The 22,136-nt window shown below is 52.7% G+C and overlaps 6 protein-coding genes across 6 annotated transcripts; 3 read left to right on the forward strand and 3 right to left on the reverse strand.

Moving 5' to 3' along the window:
* Positions 1-98: 98 nt before the first annotated feature.
* On the forward strand, positions 99-1,703 carry MAA_05357 (uncharacterized protein; the record flags this gene model as incomplete). Its single annotated transcript, XM_007823355.1, has 1 exon — positions 99-1,703. One exon carries the CDS (start codon positions 99-101, stop codon positions 1,701-1,703), a length of 1,605 nt encoding a protein of 534 aa, XP_007821546.1.
* Positions 1,704-2,462: 759 nt separating this feature from the next.
* MAA_05356 (uncharacterized protein) lies at positions 2,463-5,172 on the reverse strand (the record flags this gene model as incomplete). Its single annotated transcript, XM_007823354.1, has 2 exons — positions 2,463-3,827; positions 4,138-5,172. The coding sequence occupies 2 exons, from the start codon at positions 5,170-5,172 to the stop codon at positions 2,463-2,465; spliced, it is 2,400 nt and encodes a 799-aa protein (XP_007821545.1).
* A 1,872-nt stretch (positions 5,173-7,044) lies between these two features.
* MAA_05355 (calcium dependent mitochondrial carrier protein) lies at positions 7,045-9,716 on the reverse strand (the record flags this gene model as incomplete). The annotated part of the gene is made up of 6 exons (XM_007823353.2): positions 7,045-7,597; positions 7,696-7,861; positions 7,927-8,717; positions 9,001-9,208; positions 9,385-9,465; positions 9,554-9,716. 6 exons carry the CDS (start codon positions 9,714-9,716, stop codon positions 7,045-7,047), a joined length of 1,962 nt encoding a protein of 653 aa, XP_007821544.2.
* Positions 9,717-11,438: 1,722 nt separating this feature from the next.
* Positions 11,439-12,534, forward strand: MAA_05354 (Cyclin C/H/T/L; the record flags this gene model as incomplete). Its single annotated transcript, XM_007823352.1, has 2 exons — positions 11,439-11,598; positions 11,723-12,534. The coding sequence occupies 2 exons, from the start codon at positions 11,439-11,441 to the stop codon at positions 12,532-12,534; spliced, it is 972 nt and encodes a 323-aa protein (XP_007821543.1).
* Positions 12,535-12,922: 388 nt separating this feature from the next.
* Positions 12,923-14,324, reverse strand: MAA_05353 (alpha/beta hydrolase; the record flags this gene model as incomplete). The annotated part of the gene is made up of 2 exons (XM_007823351.1): positions 12,923-13,731; positions 13,910-14,324. The coding sequence occupies 2 exons, from the start codon at positions 14,322-14,324 to the stop codon at positions 12,923-12,925; spliced, it is 1,224 nt and encodes a 407-aa protein (XP_007821542.1).
* A 6,087-nt stretch (positions 14,325-20,411) lies between these two features.
* Positions 20,412-21,085, forward strand: MAA_05352 (uncharacterized protein; the record flags this gene model as incomplete). The annotated part of the gene is made up of 2 exons (XM_007823350.1): positions 20,412-20,672; positions 20,786-21,085. The coding sequence occupies 2 exons, from the start codon at positions 20,412-20,414 to the stop codon at positions 21,083-21,085; spliced, it is 561 nt and encodes a 186-aa protein (XP_007821541.1).
* Between the last annotated feature and the right edge of the window lie 1,051 nt (positions 21,086-22,136).

Here is a 22,136-nt window from a genome sequence, read left to right on the forward strand (position 1 = left end):
ATGACCACACAAGAACGCCGAGCGCGACTCCCCTAAGCTCATCTTTTGGAATCTTCGCACACACGATCACACACAGATACAGTCGCCAGTCGCCGCTCATGGTGTCCCAACCAGACCAGCCCTCTTCAGGCTCCAACACAGCTTCCAATGTCTCTTCACGTCGTGGACACCAGTATTCTTCTGCATCTGTCGTCTCGCGACCATCGCTCTCCCGCACCAAGCGATACAACCGTTCACACGCTGGCGGTCGTTCCTATGCTCCTCAGAATGAATTTCCCGTTTTTGCGCACAGCGGCGATGTCGAGATCCTCATCCGCCTCGGGGCAGGTGCTGACGCCACTACGCAACGCTACCTCCTACACCGGCACACCTTGACAAGGTGTAGTGGATTCTTCGAAGCGAGTACTTCCATGGAGTGGTCCAAAGCGCGGCCACTGCTGGCGGGAGGTAATGAACTGGCCCGAATCGGTGAGGAGCCGCCGTCTACGTTGGACAGCAGTGACTCGGACCGGTTCGCTGTTAGTGGTGTTCCTGGATCTGGTGGTTCGGCCCCAAGAAAGAGGTGGAGGTATGAACTAGACAGTGGTGTTGGCGAGGGCGATATTCCCATGTTGGTTCAAAAGGAGGAGACAACACCATCAGCAGACTCGCATCCATCATTCCCTTCACTATTCGGCTCGGCTTCTGGGTCCAACACCAAGTCCGCTTCGCGATCAAAACATGGCCCTCCCACCACCAACCATGTCTCCTTCTCGCGCTCTGTTGCCAACCTAGCGGTGACTCCCAGCATGTCCCAGGAAGACGAAGACCTCCTACGCGACTACGATAACCTGTTTCGCATATTTTACAACTACTCCCCTGTGTTGGATGGCGTGAATGTCGCAGATGCCTATGTCCAGTGCAAGTCGCTCCTAGCTCTGGCTGACCAGTACGACGCTTTGGCCGTGGTCGGGCCTCGGGTCGACCACCACTTGCTTCAGTTCCAATCCCGGCTATGGAAGCAAATCGCGAAATACCCGATTTCGTATCTGCGCCTGGGGTATCTTGCTCGAAGCAAAGTTATTTTTCAGGAAGCCCTGATTCATGTTGTTGGCCAATGGCCGGTGGGGGAGCGCAGTATTCGTGCAGCGCTTCCCGATGTTGTTCTCGACATCATCGAGGACAAAGTAGACGAGCTTGAGGAAATCATCAGCCGAGTAGAAGGGCGCCTCTTTCGGCTCACTCTCACCGGTGCAAAAGGAGAGCGTGTCACTCCTGGGAACAACTACCTCGATTGGCTTGTGGTGAGTCTCTTCCGTCAATGGCTTGCGGATAACACATCTCCTCAGCCATCACCTGAACGACATGGCAACAGCCGAAGCAGCAACAACCCTCCCGCTCCACCACCGCCGGTCCCACCACTGACCTCTATTGGTCGGGCCTATCGAACCCTGGGGTCTGGAAACCCAAGCACATTTCTTAACCATGAGGACTGCAAGAAGTTCTTGAAACTCACGCCGGAGCTGTATCGTCGTGACAACCTACGCCGGTTCGAGAAACGCATGGATGAAATGAAGGCCATGGCACGAGACCTCGTTCGTCCCCTTCTTGGAAGTGGGCTAGAGCTCGACCTGGCCGGCCCGAGCAGGACCTCTGAGGGAATAAGCTACCTGACTTGCACGGCTGTAGGCAACCGTGATCTCCCATGGCCCGTAGAAGGATAATTCCGGCGTCTCTATCGCTAATCAGATGCCCGGATGATCAACTGCTCGCCTTCTTCCCTCTCTTTTTTTTTAAAGATCTTGCATTTGCTGTTTTTTACTTTTCCCACTTTTGGGTAGCCAGCATCTCTATATCCAAACCTAACGACAGATATATATATCATTAGCATGAAAATAGTGTAACCAGCTGCCCAGGGGGCACATTTGTTACATACGCTATAATTATTTACCAGGATACCCTTTCCAGGCTGAATCTCTGTTTCTATTTTTTTACATTTTATCCATGTCACTTTAGCAATGTCTGTATATGTACATAGAGGGCTGTGCCTGCATTGGGATGCAAAGCTGCGAATAAGAATATGATTATGATTATGAAGATGCATGCATAATTACAGTGTAATTGGGACACAAATTGCAGTCTGATTTCTCGTTTCGAGAGCGGTGTCAGTCTTGGAGATGATCAGCTGGTAGTGACCGGGTGATGTGCCACGTTTATGTCCGAAATGGCATTACGTTGATCATGGCGCAGTCGCAGCTTACAACTCTCAAAGACATATTTGGATTCACCACCAGGTACAACAAGCCTTGCGACTTCATAAGATACGAGGTATTCCACACTAATCTCATAGACAACACCAATAGCTCCTATATTCCCATGCTTGCCACATCATCGTGTATACAGCAGTACCTACGTGCTGTACAATTTCAGTATCAAATTTCCATTCATATTACTTCAAATCCTAACCATGATTTGTTTTCAACTTACTCCTTGCCAACGTGAAGCTGCACAGCACCAGACACAGTACCCATCTTTATAAATGACGCGCCATCGCCTTTTTCGCCCTCTACAATCTTTCCGAAGCCACGGCTTCGTCGAGTAATCTTGACACCTTGACCAGACACGGAAATATCTCCAGACATGCTCTCGGCGCGGAATTTGCCCACCCAAGCAGCGGGATAGTAAAGCTTGAAATCACCACTAATGGAAGAATGCTTGCTATCAAAGTTGTAGAGAGCTGGGCGGCCGGTTCTGCGAATTTCAAAGTCTTTTACGTGGGACTTGGCGTTGTCAGATAGCTCCATTGCCACCGCTTCGTAAATGTTGACATTGGTAAATCCGCTCTTGGTGTCAGTGCTGAAGCTCGTCTTATCGGAGCTCTTGGTGGCCAAGGGCAGCACATTGAGATTCAGGTCGCCAGAAACAGAGCCAATCTTGGCGGAAGATGTCATGACAACGTTGGCGGTGATGCCTCCGGATGTCGTGCCAATCTCGACCTGGTAATCGCGGGGTGGGATCTTCTTTCCTAGCTTTCCACTCCTAACAGTAGATGTCAACGGCTCCTCAAGTTTGACCTCCCCAGAGATTGATTCAACCTTGAGCGTAGCTTGGTTGCCGGATTTCTTGTCAGAAGCCTTGGGGGCAACTTGAGCTTCAACATCTCCAGAAGAAGACTTGACCTGAAGAAGATCATAGAGAGGGAACCAGCCCTTGATGTTGCCACTGACAGTCTCAATGATGATTCGTCGCGATTGTACCGAGTATGGCGCGACATCGTCGTCGATATTACTGGCGCGGGGAGTGTTGATGTCGCCAACAACAGTTTTAATGGTGGGACCGTCCACGACGCCCATAACAAGGCCCTCAATGATGTCCACGTCAAGATGAACAAGGTCAAGTTTAAGGTTATCAAGATAGGCATTGTGAGGCACATAGACGGTGACACGCATTTGGATGCAAGGGGTAGCACCGGAGTAGTCCCACCAGTCAAGAGCCCGGGGACAAATAATTTCGATGGATTGATGACCATCGTCCACATGAATCTCGGTGCTGGGTCTTAGCCTCTCATCATTAGAGATGATCTCAATCTCGACACTGCCTCCTGATTCTTTGGTTGGGCGAAGTAAGAGTTGTCCAGAAACATTAGGCTGACGACCTCCCCTGTAGCCGTTTCTCTCCAGTCTCTGCACAATGTCCAAAGAAAAGCCACTGCCGTACTGAAGCGATGTAATAGACTTGTCAAATTTGTGAGGCGTGTTTCTGCAGGAACCACTGGGCCTCCACTCAAGATCACGTTCGCCACCCATGCTTGGTTCTTTGACTGGGTCGTTGTCGATAATTTTAGGGATCTAGAGACGGACAAATTAGCCAGTTGGCAAGGCAATTATGCGATGATGAGCAAATGTGGTTGGAGGCGGGACGGATGATGTCCACATGTAGTTGTGTAGGTGATTTGTGATTCAATGTGCGGGTGTGGATGTGTTTGTGTTCAGAGACAAATAGGCGGGTTTGGCAAAGTGGAAATTGGGTCTTGTATGTGAACGCCAAATGTAGTAACACCCCATATCGCTGCATTCACAGCTGAAATATGACTGACTGGCCGTGTGAAAGGGTTGGGCAGCACAGGCTTTTGCGACATGATGCTCAAGCTTTACTCACTTTGGAATGTTGAGGTCCGCCGCTGCTCAAGGATATACCTCCAAAGATGGCAAAGAAAATAGATAAGACGACGGCAATGCCAAGAAGTGTCCGAATATTCTTTCTGGTGTTGGGAGAATGGACAGCGTTTTTAACTCGCTGCCATCGAGAGGCAGGGGGGCCGTTGGGTGAGCCCCCCATAGACTCAGGCTGACGAGGCAGCAGTGCCTGATGTTCTTCAGGGATGCCCATTGTGTCCTGATTGACGTCCGGGTTGACGTTGTTGCTACCAGATGAGTGAGGTGCAAATGTCCGATAGTCCTGGGAATGGCCAGCCGAGGGTGATGATGGAGAGGGTGAGTAGGCAGGTGGCGCGTCCAGATGGTTCTGATGATGCGTCTGAAACTGAGGCGTGGGCTGATTTAAGGAAGTTGACGTTGCTGAAGCTGCTGTCTCGAAGGGAGTGTGAGAATAGGGGAGACGGGTACTGTGGCCGGTGTAGAGAAGGGGGCCGTCTTCTTCGACGCTACGCCTGTGATGATGGAGGGGCGAGGTGACGACTGTAGGGCTAGCTGGCGTAGCTGATGTCGTCTGGTTATTGCCCATGTACGTGTCCAAGGAGGTAGACGCACCGTGGTGCATTCCTTGAGATATGACGTTGCTTCCCATGTGTGGTGTGAAGGCTGCTTCAGGCGAGGCCTGACTGGAGCCGTTATTTATCCAGCGCTCCTCTTCTGCCTCCTTTGCCTTTGTAGCGCTCTCATGCCGCAAGGTGGGATCTTCGACAAGGACATTGGGCACGACAGGTACATGGGATGGTGTGCGTTGCGGTTGCTGCAGCTGGTGATGCTGCTGCCATGTCACGGCGGGGTGTTGCTGGTACGGTCGGTCGGGGACATGGTGAGAAGATGACGCCGCGCCCGAGGACTCCGACGCGTGGAAGTAGCCGTCAGTGGGTGACAAGGCTTCATCATGGTTCTCACGGTCGTCACCAGCAGCGGAGGCGGCGTCGTGACCCATGTCGGAGTAAATGTTGTCAGCGTACGGAGCTGGCATGCTTTGCGGCTCAGATCAGGTCAGGCCAAGCCAGTCCCAGTGGCAGGCCACTCGAAATTGTTCGGGCACGGAATGGAGACAAAAAAGGAGCAAAATTGTAGTCGTAAGTTGTCGACTAATGCAGCGGGAAGAAGGGAAAGGACTCGGGAGGGGGAGTCAGAGTAGAATAAAGCTGACGATGTTGACTGGACGTGTGATTCGAGGTGTATCTGGGGAAGGCGCTTTGCTCGGGCGCGACTTCCAAATTGAAGCAACCAGTCCGTTCAACACCTCCAACGGCTTGAATGCTTCGAATATCGCTTGCAGCCGAATGTAGGTCTTGAATCTGTCCTGAGCGTGTCGGTCTCGGCCTATGTGTACGAGACGCTGAACCTTCAGGGCCGGAAACTCAAATATCCATCCAAATGTCAGTAATGGGCGGGAGGGCGACAATCAAGCGTGTCCGGCAAAGTAGCAACGCCTTTACCCTTCAACCAGCACAAGACAGCCATGAAGGTGTCGCAGAAAACAACTGCATTCGAAGAGCATGGGGGTAAGCAAGACTAACACCCCTAAGAACTCTTCCGGGTTCTTTGTCTAGAGCAATCCTGTCGCCTTATGTCCCCACGTTGGCTGACTCTTGACTGCAGACGACGTAGTACTACAGTCGACCCCAGACCCCAACAAAACACCATCAATTTCTCCGGACGATTTCCATATTAACAACGTCGATGCTAGCCAAAGACGCAATTCTAGACGAAAACATCTTTTTAATTCATCTCGACCATCCGAATAGGTATTCAAATAGTACCAATTCGGTACATCTGGTAACCACATGCCAACAGTCAGCGAAACAAAAGCACTCGCGCCCCATCACCGTTTTCCCAACTACCAGCATTGAAACGACCAACAGGGCACCAACCCAAACTGGACCGGCAGACCAAAAGTCCCAAGCCTCACGTTGCCATGACGAGCCTCAGCACCCCATCGCTCCACAGACAAGCTCTGCAGAAGGCGCCAAATCTGAGCTAACATCTCGGGACCCTGTCAGCGCCATCGTCGCTCCCCCGCTGTCTTTCCTCTTTACGGTCCCGGTACCCGTTTCCGTGCTGAAGCCTCGTCAGCGCGCACGCAACAAATTACGCTCATGGCGTCGTCTTCCGCTCCAAAACGACCACACCCCGGCACCAACGTATACCTCCTCTTTTAATGGTGCGAGGCCCGGAGAAGAGTCCATGAGATTACTGCAGCGATTAGTCACCTCAGACGTATATGGTATCTTGTATGGCATCTACAGCGCATGCTGCTTTTTCGGTCGGGCACAACAAGGAATACTGGCCCCATCTCGGGTCCGATTACCTTACCCGACAACGGCACTCCGGGACGCGTATCCACTTTCGGCCGATGGCCAAGCCGGTGTCTCAAAGTCTGAAAGATATAAAAATTATCATTGTGTGCTACTTTGCACAGTTTATATGCCCGGACAAGCACGCTATCATGCCATCGTGCCTATATGCTTCTTGGATGTCGACCATGTCGAATTCTACTAGGTTCGTGTGTTTGTGTTTCCGTCCTCCTCGGATATATCCTGTTCCTCTAAGAGCCTAGCCTTTGCTGACGTCTTTGCCCAGAAACGGGCTTTCCAGAGCTTGAAACAAATGAGCCATGAGTTCCCTCCCCTCTAACAGTGTATGCCTTCCGGTCAAGTCATAGCCAGCCACCACACAGACTATCACTGTTTCGACAAAGGAAATATGCTGCCCCAAAGAAGGTCTGCCCGCAAGGACAAGGCAGCGGGCAGTCGCCGGGCCACGTCCCCCGACGCGAAGCCGGTTGGTTTTTCTTCTCATACGTCCACTTTTCTCGATCGGCTCCTCGCCCCTCAAATGATTCTCAATGTAGCCCGAGGACAGACTTTGAATTCTCATACACCACCCACGTGATGCTTAATGCAGGTGCAACCTTGAGCAAGTTCGGCGTCAATCCCTTATACAGACCACGATATCCCTCCTTTTGAATGGTCTTTTGAGTCACATCCCATATACCAGTATACGTCGCTCGGTGCATCACGGTTCCTTGTGTCTGCAACCGTGTTCGCACCACATTGAGCGGGTATACAACCGTCGCACCAATCGCCCCAGATGTCGCTCCGATCATGCCTGTGGCAATGTTGCCCGGGTTAGCATCCTCCTCATGACAACCAGCATGCCTAGCGTAGTACGTTCGATATGAGTTTTTGAGCAGCTCAAACATGGCCATGTCTATGGCACTGTACGGGAACATGCCCACGAGACCCATGGTCACACCACGGTAACACGCTCGAATGCCGCCATCAGCGTACATCTTAACAGCCGTCTGGCGGACCAATGCGCTACCCGTGAGCCCTCCTTTAACAGTCTCACACTGTAAGCGAAATTTCAGGGTATCTAGTGGATAAACGCAAAACCTACCACGCAAGCACGCACGCGGTTAGTTAGCACAATCCAATATGAACCGGATTTGAGACATTGCTCCGTTTCAACCAAGAGACCGTTCAAAACTTACTGTGCAATCATGCCAGCAACACCGCCTGCGGTGAATTTTGAATACGAGTTGATATGTCTGGGGTCACCATGGCCTTCAAAATTGGCCAGAGCCCGCTTGGCTGCTTCGTACGACCCAAATTTGATGGCCGTCTCGGGCATAATTTTAAGCACATTCAGACCGTTACCTGCAAAGCGGTGCATGTCAGCATTTACCGCGACGTAACAATCAACCCACCCAGCCGCAACTCACCGGCAAAGAAACTTCGGATGCCGCCGTTGCGGAACAAGTCTTTGACGGCATTGCTGATAGGTCTAAGCGCGTTCTTTACCGCCGCAATAGGGCGACCTTGCTTGATGGCGGCTACCGCAGTCTCAGAGCTGGTGCTGGTGTTGACCAACAGATAGACCTTTAATCGGTCAAGCGGCGCGGTGGCCGTACGAGAGACTCCGCCGGCGATGGCACCCGCTAGGAAGTAACCTGGATCAGGAGCAAAATCTGTCAGTTTGAACTTCTTTTGGGGCCTGCTTTCAACTCCTGCCGAAGATTGTGGTGGTTCTTCCATGAGCTGTTCCGAGGTGCCATCGCCAACGCGCTGTGTAGACTGTGTGGGCTTTGAAGGCTCTAATCGTGTGGGTTTTGTTGCGACTAACCGTCGCCGCTGTGTAGTCTGATGTGGGATACTGTCGCCGTCTTCATCTGCACTCGCCACGGCGTTCGCTCCAGGTTTTGATAGGACCTGCACAGCGTCTGTTTTCAAGTCTGCATCTATAGTTGTCGGGTCGTTGTCTTGTGCGGGAGCTGCAGGAGACCCAGGTGGTATTGCCGCAGGAGGTAAAGGAGACGCGACCCTAACGAGAGAGCCGAAAAGAGAATAGAAAAGGGAGCTAGAGGATAACTCATCCGTACCTAGACCTTCCAAAGTTTCGTCGCTGACAAGAGAATCTCCCTCCGGTGTGACATTGACGACGGAGTCATAGTAGGATAGGACGGCTTGGAGTTGGGAGTCGTGTTCACAGGCTGGCATGAACAGGAGAAAGTTTCTGTGGAAGCATCAGTGCTGCACGCCATTTTGTTGGTTTTGCTTGGAGGTCACTGGGCTCCATCTTGTGCCAATGAAATGAAGACAGACTGCCAGAATGGACAAGTGAAACTGATGGTGTGGTGAGTGATGCTGCCCCACGACCTCATCACCAAGGGCTCACTTGGGCACATGACTTGAATGCCATGGCGGATGGCGAGTGACCTTGCTCTCCAGGGTACAAATCACCACAGCAAGGGTCGCATAAGCCCGCAGTAGGCAGTCAAGCTCAAGGGATGACTTACCGCCATTCTTCAAAACTGACAAATCCATCATTGTTCCTATCCAAGTCGTGGAAGAAGTCGGCAACTCGACGGTTTGAAACGCTCAGACCGGCTGTGCGAAAGGCAGTTTGGAGCTCGGCCGAGTCGAGTTTGCCGTTGCCATCCTTATCTATGGCTTGAAAGAGTAGAAACAACTGTCGCTCGGTTTTCTCGACAAATTTGCGAAACTCTACAAGTTGACGAGTGTAAACATTAGCTTATCCTGCTCACTGCCAGAGCTTGAAGCTCGCGGCGCGGTTCTGGGTTTGCAGTGGGGACATGGTAGCTGCTGGACAAGGAGGGGAGAAGAAAGAAGAAGAGAGGGAAAAAAAAATTGAAACGGCATCTCGAGGCGGCAAAGCATACCTTCGTATTGAATTTTGCCATCGTGGTTCGTATCGACCTCCTTCATAATCTGTTTCAACAGCTCGTTGGCATTCTTCAGAGCTGTTTGGTGCGCGCACATGCGTCCAGGGTCAGCGAACAAAGCTCCCGCGCATGCCGAAAGCGACAATATGGTTGGATGCAGGCTCACGGTGATCAATGCGCCTAAAACCCTTCTGCAGGCCCTTCAAGTCCAATTCTCCCTTGCCGGTAGGGTCCAATCTGGACCAGAGACGCTCAACTCTGGCATCGCGTTCGTTGGGCGACTCTCCAAACCGTCGCTCGGCGTCCGAGACCAATTTGGTGGCGCTCATGGCGACGGCATCGAGTATGCGAGCGGCGTCGTGCAGCTAGGGGCAGCGACGGGGGATTGGATGCAACGGTCGCTCTCGCGTGGTGGAATTGGCGATTTATTCTTGTAACAGCATCGTAGGACACAAGCGGTGGTTGGTGCAATGGGAGGAGGGAGAGCAAAGAGGCCGCAAGGTGAATACAAAGAATAATGCAGCGCAGTGACGTCGGACTGGAGCACTTGGGGAGCCAGGCGGCGGCGGAGAATCTGAGCTCGAGAGCGAGTTGTTGGTCAACTTTGAATGGCTATTATCTGGGCCAGAAATCCATTTGACGGGAACATTGAACGAGAGGCAGCCTCTCCTAGCCAGTTCTTTCCTCTATCGCCTATCAATCCGAGAGTGAACAAGCACAGGTCTCAGACATCCAGGCTCCGCTATAATGGGGAGTCGCGGCAAATCACAGCAGGCGAATTAGCAGCACGGCGAAAGAGTTCAACCAGTGCAGCTCAACATGGTGCTGGTCAGAGCACTTGAGAGGAGTGGCTGGGAAGGGGGCCGCTGAGGGCAGTGAGGGGGCGCTGCTCAGGCGCTCAGGCGCTCAGTTGGCCTGCTGGAGCATGCTGGTCTTTTCAGTTAATGTTGTCAATGAAATTTGAACTCGCCCGATGTTTAACCGCAACTAACAAGCCCCACTCTATCCGCCGCTGGTCACGTCGGGTCATCTTTTACAGTAGCTGAGGCTATCGCGAGATTGCCTTCCTCGCACGTGTACGCGCTTCTTCTATACACGGTATCATAACGCGGAGTGTTATAGTTCCCTGGTCTGGCTACAACTAACTATATAGTTAAACTTTATTGACCCTACCTGATGCGCGTGCATGATAATCAGGACGGGATGAAAAAAAAATAAACTTGGTAAACCTGATGTATTAGCGCTAGATGTTCTTCTAAATTTATAGACGCGAAAAATGTTTGACTTTAGAGCTTGCTGTAATAAAGCGTGGCGCGATATAAAGAGATTGTCTTGATTAGAGTAAGACTAAAAGACAACTGTCGTCTAAAAGTGCGAATAGTGGAAATGACGTCATTAGTGTAGACAACTTTTCGTTTCAACAAGTTGAGCTAGATTTTGTGGGTTATTGTCTTATGCGGGGAGTTAAATTATCCTGTTCACGTAAAATGCGAGTTCCCAAACAAGTAATCTGGTCTAGTTTTCCAGATTTCTACTACAAGCATTGCTCGAAGCTTGCCAGCAGCAGGGTAAGGTACTCACTCATATTCAAACATGGAACAAGAACAATGAGGAAAATACGATTCACCGGTTTGGAAATATCTCAAGAAAACCTATGAATTATGAGAGCTGAGTTCTTGCTTCAATATCGGCTACAAGTCTGCTGTTTGCCAGGCGGCACTCTCTCACGGCAGCAAAATTGCTTTGCGGATTGAAAATAGAAAGACTACTCCGTAGATGTTGGGTGAAAATTACTTGGCTACTTTACACAGGGCTGGGACGATCCAGAAATAGAGACATGGCTATTTATGGGCCCGAAAGAAGGCACCTCTCCTGCATTACTAAGCAGGGCTGGGACCGTCGTCATTCTGCTGGTCACCGCCCGGTTTGACCTGGTTCTTGTGTCGATTGCAAGGCCGGTGCCGGCGCCTCCCGCTCGACTTCATCTCGTCTCGTTGCTCTGCTCCCAGAGAGTTTGCGAGCTGCCTCGGCGGCTCTCGTCCTTTGCAAAAATGTCCGCCAACTACTGGGAGTCGACGCAGAGGCGGCATTGGCTATTTACCAAGGATCAGCTATCTACCATGCGTCAGAAGCTCGACGATGACAATGCCGACCTCGTGCGCATGTTTCCCTTGCCGCAGCCACGCCATCTTGCCATATATTTCAATCAGCGTTAGTCTGTTTTTCTGTCTTCCTTCTTCTTCCTTCTTCTTCCTTGTTTATTATACTTATTTACTTATTTAATCCTCACTGCGGCCCCCCGTGCCGCCATGCATTCCGCTAACCTCTAATTCAGAACTACTCCGCCTGGCAAAACGGCTCAGCATCCGCCAGCAGGCCATGGCGACTGCGCAAGTCTACCTGAAGCGATTCTACATCAAGGTCCCCGTCCGATCTACGAACCCATACCTCGTGATCACAACTTCCCTCTATCTGGCCTGCAAGATGGAAGAGGCGCCGCAGCACATTCGGCTCATCGTGACCGAGGCGAGGCAGCTCTGGCAAGATTTCATCGGCCTAGATACATCCAAGATCGGAGAGTGCGAGTTCTACCTTATCAGCGAAATGAGCTCGCAGCTCATCGTGCACCAGCCATACAGGACACTGACGTCGCTGCGGACAGAGTTGTCACTGGTAGATGAAGACGTGCAACTCGCACGCTCCGTCATTAACGACTCCTTTAACAGCGACCTGCCCCTCCTCTGCGCACCGCACGTCATCGCCCTCGTTGCCATCTTGCTCGCCCTCGTCCTTCGGCCCAATTCCACCGCCCCCGGCCAGGCAGGATCGGGCTCTGCCGCCGCCGCCGGTCTTGCCGCCGCCCAGGCAGCCCTGGCCCAGGCCGCAAGGGGCAACGGTGGCAGCAATATCCACGGCTTGCCTGATCCTCCTTCAGCTTCCGAATCCAAGGAGAAGCAGCAGGAAGCCCGCATATCCAGGGTGCAATATTTTGCCGCCTGGCTGGCGGAAAGTAGTGTTGATATCGCGGCCATGGTTGACGCTACTCAGGAGATGATTTCATTATACGAATTTTACGAGCAGTACAATGAAAAATTAACACGAGAACAAATTAATCGTTTTGTTAAGGCCCGAGGTTTGGATAAATAGAGACTCTAATAAGCGTCCTGTCAGCTTTCGGTTTTTTTTGTTGTTTTTTTTGCTTGTGGAGTATTTGTTTCGGCCCGGCGTTTTTGGGATGCAGAGCAAAAAGACGGGCGGGTTATGAGAATCATGGCAGGTATTGCATGCTTAGAAGGGAACAGACGGTGTTACGGCGTCATGACTAGCAACATTTAACGGGGATTTTTTTTTTTTTTTGATTCGCGCTTTGGAGTTGTGAGGCTTCGATATCCTGTCACGGCGATGCATGTTGCAGATGGCAAGACGGTACAATTTAATCTATTATTCTAATGGTCCGCCCCTCCTCACCCCTTTTTTCGCGATTTTGTCTTCTCTGCTCTAGTGCATATCAGGCCAGTCTATGTCTTTGTGTCTATCATCGCCTCCAAGCCGCGATGGCAACATCAGCAACCTCCTTTCCTTTCGAAATGGCAATCTCATGACCGCCCCTGAGAACTCTAATATCAACAGCCTCCTCGCCCAGCACGGCAAATGAATCGGCAATCCACTCCTCCTTGACCACGATCGGATCTCTCTCCGCCAGAATCAAGCATATCCTACCTCCCTCCAAACCCGGCACCTGTTCGTCCTCCCTCCTCAGAGCAAGCTGTTCACTGAGCCGCCTCCACACTCCCTCGTGCTGTCCATAGATGGGGGCGTTTCTAATGGTGCTCATGTACGCGGGTACAAAGCCGGCGTTATTCCGCAGCTGCCATCTGACCACGTCCCCGACCTTGGGGCCGGACGCATCCCCCGCGCACACGGGGACTTGGTCAAAGTCGACGTCTTGCGAGTCGTCGCCGTCTACGTTGTTGACGCTAGGGTCCGGGATGTCGGCGCTGGCCGTGCCCGGCCGGGGTTCCAGACGGCGTCTGGCGAGGCCGTTGACGAGCCAGGAGGGGAGGAGGCCCTCGGAGTACAGGATGCGCGACTTGAGACTGACGTGGGATGGGCGGACGAGACCGCCGGGGCAGATCAAGGTTGCGGAGCGGAGGATATTGGCGTGGTAGGCGGCGAAGGCGGCGGCGAGGGCGCCGCCCAGGGAGTAGCCCACGATGTGGAAGGAGGATGAGCCGGTCCAGGGGATGCGGGACGAGGCGAGGACGAGGAGGATCTGGCTGGTGTACAGGCGGTCATCGTAGGGGAGATCGCTTGGGGCGTCGGAGTATCCTCTGCCGAATAAGTCTGTGGCGTGGTTAGATCAGCGCGCGCGAGATTCTGACATGTATAAGCGGACAGGTGACTTTTTTTTGAGTTTGTGTCTTGCAGGCTTGATTTCTACAGGGACTTATAGCAAGCAGTTTTGGAAAAAGAAAAGAAAAAGAGAAAAGCAGTGTGTCGCGATGGAAAGTGGCAAGCTCACCGAAAAGCATCACTCTACATCCCTTCCTGACAAACTCCCGCGCCATATCTCCCAAGGCAACACACGGCGTCCCGATGCCATGCAGCAACAGCACCTTTTCGCCGTCCTCGGGACCCCACTCAAACACCTTTATCGTCCCGTACGCAGTTTCCACATCCCTCCCGCCAGGAAACACGTCCGGCGCATACGACGGTGCCAACTTCCTAGGCGCCAGCGAGGAAGCCCGAGTCGAATCTACCAATGCCAGCTTCGCCGCTTGCCTAGCCTTGGAACAAATCACTCTTGTCGGCTTCACGGGGTCGCCGGGGCTTAGAACGGGCTGTAGGTACCAATATATCGAGAGACACGCGGCGGCTGTGAGGACGGCGTACTCGATTGTGCGGGATGCGCGGTACTCATAGTTGAACTGGGGCATGGCCGAAATTCCGCCTCAGACACGGTGCTGGGTTTTCTCTTTTCTGGGTTTCTTCTCGGGGGTACGAGGGGAAACAATGTCCAATTTACTCTGCATAGCGTGCATGCTACGTATCTCGAGTCGAGTGAAGTTGTCGCCGAGGTTGTTGAAGCTCAGACCCCACCACCGGCTCTTGCTTGAAGGTTCCTCGGGATCCGGGAGGTTCCGCCTACCCGGGACGGATGGCGTGCTTCTAGATTTCGAACTTGTTGCCTCCTCTGCGAAATATTGCTGAGGAGATATGGATGTGGAGGATGTAAATGGCTGACGTAGCCACGACCTTGACGTCAAAAACATGGCACATCTACTCCGTATCAGTCATCACTTGCCTACCAAGTGATTCGATGCGCTCTTTTTTGGGCCGGCGAAACATGCGGCTACCGACATGCTCAACACTCTCCCGGAGAGTCTCTTGATGGCTGGGTTGGTCTCGCAACAAACCGGTGGTGTAGTCCGAAGTCCGTACTCCGTACTCCGTACTCCGCATCGTCTTCCAGGTTCAAATTTACCGTCAGCCTCGGAGCATTGCATGTGGCTGGCCCGACCGATTTTGCATCGTGAGGCTGGTGAACCTGACCGGGTTCAGCACTCGAAGAAGGCTTGGCTTGCACGACACCACCCTCACCAACCTCTCCTCCAGCTTGCAATCGACGTGGGATGGAGCGGCGTGAGCGCCGGGACCATGCGGATTGGTTCATGCCAGCTCCGTGGCCAAAAAGGTCCTTCACTTATTTGCAGCGGCCTGTCCAGGGTCTTTGTCGAAGAAGAAGGGACTGGCACTGTGAGGCACGCCTGGTCGACGAACCAACAAACTTTATGTACAACTCACAGCACGGAGTCATGCGCTGTGTGCAATGTACTCGGTATGTGCAAGCACCACCCTTGCCGAGTGAGCCACGAGCCTGAACAAAGAGCGGTGTGCGGAGTACTACAACTTAAAGCTGGCCCCGAGTGGATTTGGATATCGTGCAAGGCTGATCTACCTTCTAATGGGAAAATCCTTCTTGCTTGAACTTTGCTCCGGGATACTATGCTTTCAAAGGTTCCCAGACAGTGTTGAATAGCTTCTATAGAGGTAGTGATGCCATATCGGGAAACGAGTTGAAGTTTTTCAAATCCTCATTTTTATCCCACGTTGCGTGCCCCCTTGGATCCTAGAGGCAATAGTAGCTTAGCGGGGAGGGGGGAGGATATCATTGCTCGGTACGGAGTAGTATCGACGATGAGCGATAAGCCACGAGGCGATTGATAGGGTCCAGAGAATAACCCGACGGTGGTCACCGTTGATGCTTCCATGTCTCCACCCCATATCAGAATGTTGTCATTGCTTCGTTGGGGTTGGAGTACCGAGTCCGCAATGGGGCTCGGGCCACCATGGAAGCGGTTCTTTGGAGAGTTTGCCATGATGTCAATTCGCTGCTTCTGTTCGCATCTTCGCCATCTTGGTGAGAAGCCAAGTCGATATACGGGAAAGGTGGCCGGAGGCAGAACAAACAAAAAGACCGGACAGCGGTACTCGACCACGGCAGACTCTCCTACGTTATTCCGTGGTCTCTTGGGCAATGTATTTACCCACCACTACATGAATGTTGCTCGATAGCCATGTCCATGAGTTGTTGGACGGCTATCGGCCTAGGATCGAGCACTGGATAGTATTCTCAGGGTCGTCCTGGGAGCGATAGCCTTGTCTCCTTGGACCACCCTTTCCGGAAACAGGTGCGACATGGCTGCATGGACTTCGTTTCCATCACGAGACTTTGCCTGTCTGTCCCCGAGCCCCATAGTTGTGAATCAAAAGCTCTCGGATGGATGGCAGATATACCTGAATGCTTATCCGCTCATGCCAAGTCTTCTTTAAAAGCGCTTTAATGCAGTAGCACCAGTTACTACACGTTAGTTATTGGTATACGCCAACTCAACTCCATGGTCGACCTGGTCCTGGTAAAACCACCAGTTTTGTCCATTGCAGCAATGCCCTGCCCGTGTGCATGGAAGACGGAGATCCATATGTACATATGTACAATAGTAGTAATGCCGTCTAATAAGGTTTGGAAGAGTATGAACATACATACGCAACGCCTGCTTCAGTTTGGAGGACAAGAAGGGATAATTCCGCCAGTGATCACGGGAACTTGGCCGCGCCGACAGTGTCTCGCAGGACACTAGAGCCATTGGATTAGTACTCTGATCGCACTTTGCCCCGTGTGCTCGAGGCTGTGTGACGGCGCATGTCTACGAGACATTGATACTAGCTTGCAGCAACATTGTGTAGCCGGTGATAGTTGCACGGCCACGGCTAGTTTGGTTCTTTTGCCGCATCAACCAGGCTCGGACAGGATGGTACTAATGGGAGAGCAAGCCAAGCCGCCAAACAAAAGCTTATTGGGTTCCATTGGCAAGATATGCACAAGAGCTAAACCGGTATCATTCCAACTGGCGCAGCCAACGCCCAGGCACGCAAAAGTGACGGCAGAGCTGGCCACTAAGGCTGCGATGGGGATGGTTAGGACATGATTATTAGTATGCACGACTCTTTGGACGAGCCCTGAGATGTCTGGCTGACTGATGGTCTCTGCCTGGCCAAGGCTGGCAAGGGTACATATGTACAGGCATTCAGGTCGCCCCGAGACATCGACAGACGTGTGGAGGCTCCAAACGCCACAGTGCGGTGATGAGTGACGGCGATGACGGTGGTGATGTCTGGTCTGGTGGCCAGTGAGCCGGCTTCTCTGCTTGTTTCTCGAGCCGCCCACGTTGTGGAGGATGGTGCATGAGCACCAGAGCGCCCCGGCAAGTGAGAATCTGGTGACTTCTGGTCTGCTTTCCTTCGACGAACAGCTGTTTGAGCACTAGGGTCGCAGCGAACTGCCTCGCTGCCGGTCGCGACACACTACGGCGGCTGTGCCTTGGAGATGTCACGGAGTCGAGTGTGTGGCGTGGTAACTATGTACCTAGTACTTTAGGTACCCAGGCATGCTGTGCCATTGAGCATGTAATAGTTAGCTATGTACTTTGCGGGTAAGTATTTCGATGTCTAATCTCAGAGTCTTACCCAAAGGTGCATCTAGCGGAGTATTCACCTTGGTCCATTTTCGATGGATTGAGCTCCTGACGGCACAATGCAGAGCGACCCCACACAAATGCTTGAACCGTTTCACCTGGTGGCGCTGAGAGGAGACGGTTTCATTCATGGTCGTCAGCGTGACCAACTTGAGTAGCTGATTGCGTACGGAGTAGCGAAATATGGAGTAATGATGGCAAGTTAGCACGTACGGGAGTGGGATGCCGAAACGCAGCGCTTGAGCTAGGGAGGAACACGGAGTCTGTACGGACGTATCAATTTCTCCCCATAGAGTCCACCAGGCAGAAGGAAACGAGAGACGAAAGCATTCAATGTTCGATCACGTCCCGGAAAACGTGCTGCTCTCGGGGGGTTTGCGGTGACGACGCGGTGGAGCTGAAGCAATTTCAACAGGTCAACAGACCGCTTCAGCGCCAAAATCGAGAGGGAAAAGCGGGTAAGGGGGGCCTGGCGGCGAACATTGAGCCCCTGTCTTCAATGTCGCCTTCGCACTGCCTGTTTGAGTGCCCGGGTTCAATGTTGCCTGACAACTGCGTGCTTGGCTGGCCACTTTGATATTGAGTGCCACCAGACGCTAGGCTTAGAATGTCGGTACATGTGGACTTGAGTGCTCCGGACTACGGAGTACTAGGCACCTACTACGGAGTACTAAGCAGGTAGTACATAAAGTAGGCTGCACAGGCGATCTTGATAGCGCCTCTGGTGATGCCCCCAGGGGCTAACAAGAGTGCTGCATTGGAGCGGCCCGCTGGTGCAGTGTGTCTGTTTGTGCGAGTTTGGTGCCTGGCATGATGGTGCCGCGTCCGGCTGCGTGACCTGGCTGGGAGCATTGAAAATGAGCCGCATTGACCCCTCTGCTCGCTCAGTATGGCTATCCAACAGCTGCTGGAATCTAATATGATGCCCTCAAAATATTATTAATAAAATAAGACGGAATGACTGACAAGTCTTGCAATGTACATACTCCGTGCCGGACGTCATGCTCGCGTGCCTCGGGAAAATCGGATTCCCTTTTGTTATTGTTACACTCGCAGCATCAGACATTGACCCAACGCACGAAACATGTTAGCCAGTCTCGTAGTGCCCCAACATCCCATGCGGAGGGCTATTGCCAATGCCAGTCGTGGTACATTGTGGGGCTCGAGCAGCTCATTGATGGAGAGAGCGCGCTGCAAGACTCACTGTTGAGCTGTACGGCGGGTCCCTTGACTGGCGCAGGCACGCAGCACATGGATAGCCATGGGCCACGACGGGCAGAGGGCAAGCCATGCTTATCATCGCTCAGAAACAGACTGGAATGGGGATTCAAAGTCAAATATGGCTGTCCACTTGAATGTTGGGTCACAAGAATAGAGCATCGAGCTGCCTAACTGATGACACTGTGGCGGCAGTTGACGGTGGAAAGGCGGAGAGGAGGCCTCGTGGTGGTTCCGAGGGTCCCTTGATACAAATGTTAGCCAACTCAAAACGGCCGAGGCCAAGTAGCCCGTCATCTCGCCATCTCGCCATCTTGGACTAGGGACAGCCGGCGGCGGCGATGCAATTGATCAGTGAGGGACTGAGGGTGACTTGACGGCATCATCGCAGGCGCCGGGCAGTGCAAAGCTACCTCGGGGTGCGCCTTCAGCTCCTTCTTGTCACGAATGATGCGCCGCTACCCGCCTTGAGCTGTCCGCCGCCACCCTGGCGCAAGTATCTGCCGCGGCCGAAGTACTAGTATGCCGTTCCAACAGCCAAAGGAAACCCGCGACAAAGGCGGCTACGGCGCGGTCGGAAGAGAGGCAGGGAGGGAGGCAAGCGGGTTCAGGAGGGAGGGTGAGGACAAGGTGTGTGGGAGCAGGCCGCTTCGGGATCAATTGATCGGCTCTGCATTGCATCGCGAGTCCCTGAAGCCACCAAGACCAGTCAAGTGCCCAGCGGCTTGAAGAACCCTGAAGGCATGCAGCCTAGACAGCCCAGTGCAGCACGATGGAGCGTCGGAGCGTGGGAAGTGGAAGCCCAGGCGTCAATGGATCGCCAGAGGAGCCTCTGAGCCTCTGCCTCAACCAAGCTCGGCCACACAAAAACCGGCGCGGGCAAGGGTTCTGTGGGCCCCGCGTGCGACAAGCTTGTCAGACACTGTATGTTTAGCGGGTCTAACGGACGGCCCCCGCCCGTAAACGACAGCACCGGCGAGCACTGGCAAGCACTGGCGCTTGCTCCATGCCATATCAAGTCTAGCGGGCCTGCCAGCCTGCCCAATCACTTCGGAATGCCTGCTGTAGTGGCAAAGTACTGTGGGGTGGGTACCCACCAGCCCCCTCGTGCTCCTATTCGCCGCCCTCATCAACACAGGCTCACTGGGACCCATATATCCCCACCTTTTCTGGTCCCCAACCAACAAAGTCCCGTCGTTCGAGGCGCTCCTGCTCGCTGGGCCCGGTTCCGACCTGCAACTTCCACCAGCGCCTGCGTCCGCACCTGCCCACCACCCACCCGCCTTCGACCGCTCCCAGTTGCCTGCGTCCAGGTGCAATCTTGTCCTGACCTGTCTGTTCCTCGCCTTACCATCTGCCCGCTTCCCATTCCCTCTCTCTTCCTCCTCACCCACACACACCTACATACAACGCACGCACGCACACACAATCTCGAACCTTTCATCTCAACTCCCTCTCTCTACCTTCATCCTACTCCCCCCTTTCTTCTTTGTCCTATACATTCTTCACGTCGCTGTCTTTCCTAGACCTCTTCAAGACTCTCCTCGTACGATTTGATAGCCTCGTGCGGTCCATCTGTAGCTACTCGATATTAATCCTCCGACAATTGCTGTCAGCTTCTCACACCCACAACAAACCAACGTGCATACTACCGGAGCTGCAGCACCCCCAATCACAACGCAATACATTTGCGGCTGGAGACATATACTTTCATAGACACCGACGATTCGCCATTTTGTCATACAGGGAAAACAGACAAAGATATCTATCATGGCTTCATACTACCACTACAATACGCAGGCGGTTCACGGCGCGCCCATGTCGCACAACCACGGCGGCCACCGCAATCGCAGAGCCCCTCGCTTGTCCGTTTCACAGAACGCTCAGAGGCAGTTCCGAGGCGCTCGCAGCATGAAGGATCTGAACGAGTCTGCTGCCCTCTCTGCCTTTCGTATGAAGTTCGAAGCTGGCCGCTCCTTCGAGCTCGAGGATGACCTTGAGTTTTGCCCCAACCTCCTGACCGAGACTGATGTAAGTAGAGGCAGAAGTAATAGCGTGGCCTTCATATTCCTCCAGTGCAAGCGGCTTTCCCCTTCCAGGTTTTTGGCATGCTTGCAGAGTCTGACTCTTCCATCCCTTGACAGCTGGTCTCCATTTCGAGTGCTTCTGAGCGATCGTCGCTAGCCAGCAATTCTCCCGAATCTTCACCAACGCAACAGCCGCAAACCGTTGCGCCTGGCTTTTCTCTGAACTCGACATCGGCCGCCTTCATCCCTCCTAGCTTTCAGACTCAGCATTCGAACCTTAAAATACACCAGCCCTCGGCCACCCGCGGCCGCAACGCCATCCCCATCATCAATCCAGCTACTGGCATCACCATGTCTAGCCCGTCCCCGTCAGTATCGCCCGCCGCGATGCAGCAGTCCCTTGGCCGACGGTGGTAGAATGATGGGGTTCGCGTCACGTGCCCTTGATGGATGCGTTGCCGGACCCACGACCCTACCGCTGTTCTCCATGCACTGTATTTTAAGATGACGCTTCAATTCATGTTTTCTTTCAGTAGACTGTTCATCTTGGCGGCCACCTCTACGAAAACAAATTGTCGAAGATGACCGGTACCGTTTTCTTCCTGGCGGGGTAGGTTCCTCGGGGATAGATGTATTCACTGTGGCCTGGCTCGACTGCTGGGTTCCTCGCAGCTTCACACCTCTATACAACATGTACAAGAGCTTAATTAATCGACATAAACCACCACCTTTTCATCGACATATATCCGCGAGGGACTCGAATTCGGCTCGGTTTTGCAAAGCGATACCATTTTTTTCGCCCTTTTGTCTTCCGTTTCAATACACACACTTAGCAGGTGTTCGTCTCGCAAGATGAGGCCAATCCGCACCAGCTGGGCGTTTGCATTCTCATTATATCATTTGGAATTCTGCTGCATGGAGACCGACAGTGGAGTTGGCAACTTTTTTTTATAAAAAAAACCTCACGACTTTTTCCGGCATATTTTCATCCTTTTATTATTGGAGCGTGTGCGATGACGAACTGTTCTATTCTAACTCAAATGTTTTATTGCCCTACTTTTACAGTCATGGGTTATGAATTCATCAAGGGAAATTTTTCTCAAAAGAAGATATAGAAAGGGGCTTTCTGTACAATGAAAGCGTTGGGGCAAACGACTTGTGTTCTCGGTTGAAAATCAAATATGGGTATGGGTTTCGGCGAGTAGTGGTTGGCAAAGATTTAGCGGTCTAGTGTGTCTTTTGCGCGCATTGCCATTGTTCATATGGGGTTAGGGCTCTTCTGGATTTACTTACGGGGAGTTGGTTCCTTTTTTTCTTGATTCACTTGATAGCCGTGCAGGGTTTGTTGGAAAGATGCCGAATGTGCAACTGAATGACGAAAGAGGCTTGCCTGTTTTTCTGTTTTATTGTACGACACGTTGGGTTTACAAGACGGGCGTGTTTTTTGAAAGAGAAAGCGGCTCCATTT

This window comes from Metarhizium robertsii, assembly GCF_000187425.2.
Source record: "Metarhizium robertsii ARSEF 23 chromosome Unknown MAA_Scf_2, whole genome shotgun sequence".
In the NCBI taxonomy this organism is placed as follows: domain Eukaryota; kingdom Fungi; phylum Ascomycota; class Sordariomycetes; order Hypocreales; family Clavicipitaceae; genus Metarhizium; species Metarhizium robertsii.